The following is a 4,687-nucleotide window of genomic DNA, read 5'->3' on the forward strand; positions in this document are numbered from 1 at the left end:
GGTACCAGGGCTCGAACCAGTGACCCCCGGAGTCCTGGAGTTAGTCTGAAGTAAAAATGCATTAGCCCTCTCGGCTATTCCGCCGTGTAGACACTTGGTAAGTATTTTATACCTTATATAAGAAATCTTCGTAGTTTCGTAAATTTAAACGACAACAACAGAACTCTCCAAATTATTCAATCGTTTCGCGTTGCAACGCTTTATAATTTTTAGGTTTTCAAATTGTCAAAAGATACCTATAATGGCTATATTGGACTATGGTAAATGTTCAGTAATACTGTTTCCTCACAAATATCATAGCTAAAACGAAAATGTGCGAATCTGAAACAACTTTTTTCAATTTTGTCAATTTACCAAACCGTGAAAAGATCCCTTTAAACTCTCTTTTGTGTCTCAAATAGTCTATGAGATTGAGAGGGCTAACATGGCATATGGATTAATAATGAAATAGTCACTAAAGTATCCATTCGTAGTTTTGCCTCTCTGTCTGTCTGTCAGTTGACATAAACTTGTCTGGCAAAGTACTCCTACACTTATAAAAAGAAAATATGTTGGATTCCGTGGAATATCAATATTAATTCAACCGTGATCATATAAAAAATGTTGTCTCACTCGTGAGAAAAAATTTCTATGATCACCCATGAATTAAAATCGATATTCCACCAAATTCAACAAATATCCTCTATTTATTTAAATAAATATCCAAATTGCTGGAATTACGCCCCTTTTAAACTAAGACTTTCTATAATATTCTTGTCGCAACTTGCAATATATATATATTATGGGGCATCAAGAGCATTCCTCATTTTTGTGACAAGCTCTAGTATTGTTCTATGATTAAGTAAATAAAATCTTGTGATACAGTACAAACAACATTATCACTTTCCATAATAACTGTGAATAGACATACATGATGATCATAATAACTTACTATATACTCCTATGTTTGAGCTATGTGACATTGATTAAAACCCACTTCTTTGCATCGACCATTCCAAGTCGGTGATCCCAGTTTGTTCATGTTTGTGTGTTTGTTATGTATTTCTTCGTCTTTTCTACATTTGTTTTGTTTCTCCCATTTTGGCAATAAGTTACTTGCCATAAATATAAGACCATAATCCATATCAAGGCTTCTCTCCTGCTGATGCTGCTGAAGTTGCACTTGGTTTATATGTGAGTCGTGTTCTGAGAAAACTGGGCTTAATGCAATTGCGTAAAGTGTCATCCCAGATTAGCCTGTGCAGTTTGACGGCACTTTCCACTTTTATGACATTTTTCATTTAAATGAAGTCTCTTCTCAGCAAAAATCCACTTAAGGCGGAAAGTGTCATCCCAGATTAGCCTGTGTGGACTGCACAGGCTAATCTGGGAGGACACTTTACGCACATGCATTATGCCCAGTTTTCATAGAACACAACTCATATTAGCCCATATGAGCTAATCAGGGAACCACTTTCCGGCTAAATTGAAAGTTCATGAGGAAGAGACATCCTTCACACGTAAAATACTATAAAAGCAGAAATTGTCATCCCTGACAGGCCAGTGCAGACTTCACAGGCAAATCTTTGATGACACAGTGCATCAATGCAAAACAAAACTAATTCATCGATTTAATTTATTTTATACTTATGTTTCCTCCATGCCACAGGTATGTGGACCGCCTGCGAGACTCGTTACGACAGACGCTGACTCTGGCTGACAAGATGGTGTTCTATGAGAAGGAAATGGTGTCGCGTCGTTACGCAGCCATAGAAGAAGAACAGGAGCTGCACCCTAGAGTGGCTTTCATGGTGAAGAGGACCAAAGAGATGCAAAAACAGGTATTAAGTGGTATTTTATGAGTGGTCATGATTTAATATGATTACATCTGATTAACAGTCAATGCCGAAAAGTTCTTGTGCACTCTTATCGGTTCACTCAGGTAAAAGTGAGTAATGTATAAGTGATTATTTCCGCGTGTCGAAAAGTTAGCGAATTCAAAATAAAAGGCATTTAGTGTGCGGAAATGTTAGCAAAACGCCCGTATCAAAAGGATTCACACAAATTATACCGCTATAGCTTTTGTGTCAAATTAATAGTCACATATTGACAAATATGTTAATTAACTTTAATTTGAATGACAATACATCTGTTTCCAATTAATGCTTTTGCTGATATTTTTCTGGAGCTGAAATCATATAATATCTTCAATGCTATAAACTTACATTTATGCAGTCAAGCTGTGTGTTTTAGTTTGGTTCTGGATATATCAATCAAGCTGCAGTGATTAATCTCAAATACATTATTGGAATGATATTCAATGCTCTTTTGTATATTTGCAGATGGAAAAGGAGATTTCAAAAAAGTACAAAGACAGGCCTGTCAACATTATGGGGAAAAATTGATAAATTGATAAATGTTTAGACAAATAGAAATACGAGTCGCATTCTGAGAAAACTGGGCTTAATGCATGTGCGTAATGTGTCCACACAGGCCAATCAGGGACGACACTTTCCGCCTAAACTTGATTTTCGGTAAGGAGGGACTTCCTTGAAACTAAAAATACATTAAAGCGGAAAGTGTCGTCCCTGATTAGCCTGTGCGGACTGCACAGGCTTATCTGGGACGACACTTTACGCACATGCATTAAGCCCAGTTTTCTCAGAACAAGGCTCAGATATGTTTGCATCACATTATAAGATAAATATTACATGCACTCCATTTAGGCAGTGCATAGGACATTCAAAATGGTTTAACATTATCAGTGGTTTAATGGGCACTTAAGTAGCAATCGAGCCACTATGCCATAAATTACAAATCATGTACAACTTCATCTACTAGTTAGCAAGTTTTTGTCGGACATCAGTATTTACCAGATGTTCTAATTATTTTGTGTTTTGTAATGCATACACGCAATTAGCTTTTTCACACACAGAAACTTGTTTTCTTGAAGTTGAAGCAATATTCTTAAAAGTCAAGAATTATATTAAAACAATTGCAATGTTAAGAAATTTCGGCAAAATGAAATTTAACCCCCGACCAATGCGCTTGAGATTTTCGTTCATCTACATAAATAGGGCAGATCTCAATGATTTTTTACAACCTCTTATTTAATCATAAGCTGCTGTGGTTAACACGCACACATTATTGACATTCTTGATATTTTACCTTTAAAAACTTGTTATTTTTTGTTGTAAACAGATATCTGAATGATCGCAAATGTACAAATTAATGAATTATAAATTCACTGTTTGGATTTTCTCCGTTAAAAAGAGATATCTTTGTTTGCACAAAGATCTATAAATAAACATGTTTACATTCGCTTGAAAATAACAAACACAGGATATATCAGTGAATTTTAATGCAATATTTTTTATTATTAAGAGTGTATTTGGAGAAAACTTGTATATTTTGTCAGAGAAATACACGCTGACCAGTGTGTGAGATTACAACAATTATAGTGATATACATGTATGCCCCCTTTCGATAAAGAGGGGGTATATTGTTTTTCACATGTCGGTCCGTTGGTCGGTCCGTCCACCAAATGGTTTCTGGATGATAACTCAAGAACGCTTAGGCTCAGGATCATGAAACTTCCTAGGTACATTGATCATGACTGACAGATGACCCCTATTGATTTTCAGGTCAAAGGTCAAGGTCACTGTGAGTCGAAATAGTAAAATGGTTTCTGGATGATAACTCAAGAATGCTTACGCCTAGGATCATGAAACATCATAGGTACATTGATCATGACTGGCAAATGATCCCTATTGATTTTCAGGTCACTAGGTCAAGTTAACAGTGACTTGATGCAGTAAAATAGTTTCTAACGTATTCAAACAGTGGCTGCCACTACAACGGACAGCCCATTTGGGGGGCATGCGTATTTTACAAACAGCCCTTGTTTGTTTTGTAATTCTATTAAAGTATGTGCTTTTCTAATGTTACTATTGTATGAAATACAATGCTCTCATGAAAATTTATTGTTGAATTTGTTCACATAAATAAATGATGAAGTTTTTGCATTATTGTTGAATGCACCCAATGAAAATTGTTATAGTTATATATATATATATAAATAAATAAATAAATAAATAAATATATATATATATATATATATATATATATATATATATATATATATATATATATATATATATATATATATATATATATATATATATATATATATATATATATTATTAATTAGAAACCTTTTCCATGTAAGCTAGGATTGAATGACCCACTCTCTAGGAAAACTAGGCCGAAAGCATGTGCATAATGTGTCGCCATAGCTCTTCAAAACAATAGCAGTGTTGTATACCGGGTAGGCAAAAAGTGACGTCCCTGATTTCCCTGTGCAGACAGCAAAGGCAAATCTGGGACGAGTTTTTTTGCGCAGCAAATGAATTCAGCTCAGTTTGTTCAGAACAATCCTCAATCACAGATGAATCTGGGACGAGTTTTTTTATGCGAATTAATTTAGCTCAGATCATTCAGAACAATGCTCAATCACAAATGAATCTGGGACGAGTTTTTTTGCTCGAATGAATTTAGCCCAGTTGGTTCAGAACAATGCTCAATCACAGATGAATCTGGGACGAGCTTATTTACGCAAATAAATTCAGCTCAGTTTGTTCAGAACAATGCTCAATCACAGATGAATCTGGGACGAGTGTTTTACGCAAATGAATTCAGCTAAGTTTGC

General features: G+C 35.1%; 1 protein-coding gene across 1 annotated transcript; it reads left to right on the forward strand.

Moving 5' to 3' along the window:
* Positions 1-380: 380 nt before the first annotated feature.
* LOC127850507 (CDK5 regulatory subunit-associated protein 3-like) lies at positions 381-4,000 on the forward strand. Its single transcript, XM_052383595.1, has 2 exons — positions 381-1,820; positions 2,322-4,000. The coding sequence occupies exons 1-2, from the start codon at positions 1,629-1,631 to the stop codon at positions 2,382-2,384; spliced, it is 255 nt and encodes an 84-aa protein (XP_052239555.1). The 5' UTR covers positions 381-1,628; the 3' UTR covers positions 2,385-4,000.
* The last annotated feature ends 687 nt before the right edge of the window (positions 4,001-4,687 follow it).

This window comes from Dreissena polymorpha, chromosome 11 (assembly GCF_020536995.1).
Source record: "Dreissena polymorpha isolate Duluth1 chromosome 11, UMN_Dpol_1.0, whole genome shotgun sequence".
NCBI lineage: Eukaryota > Metazoa > Mollusca > Bivalvia > Myida > Dreissenidae > Dreissena > Dreissena polymorpha.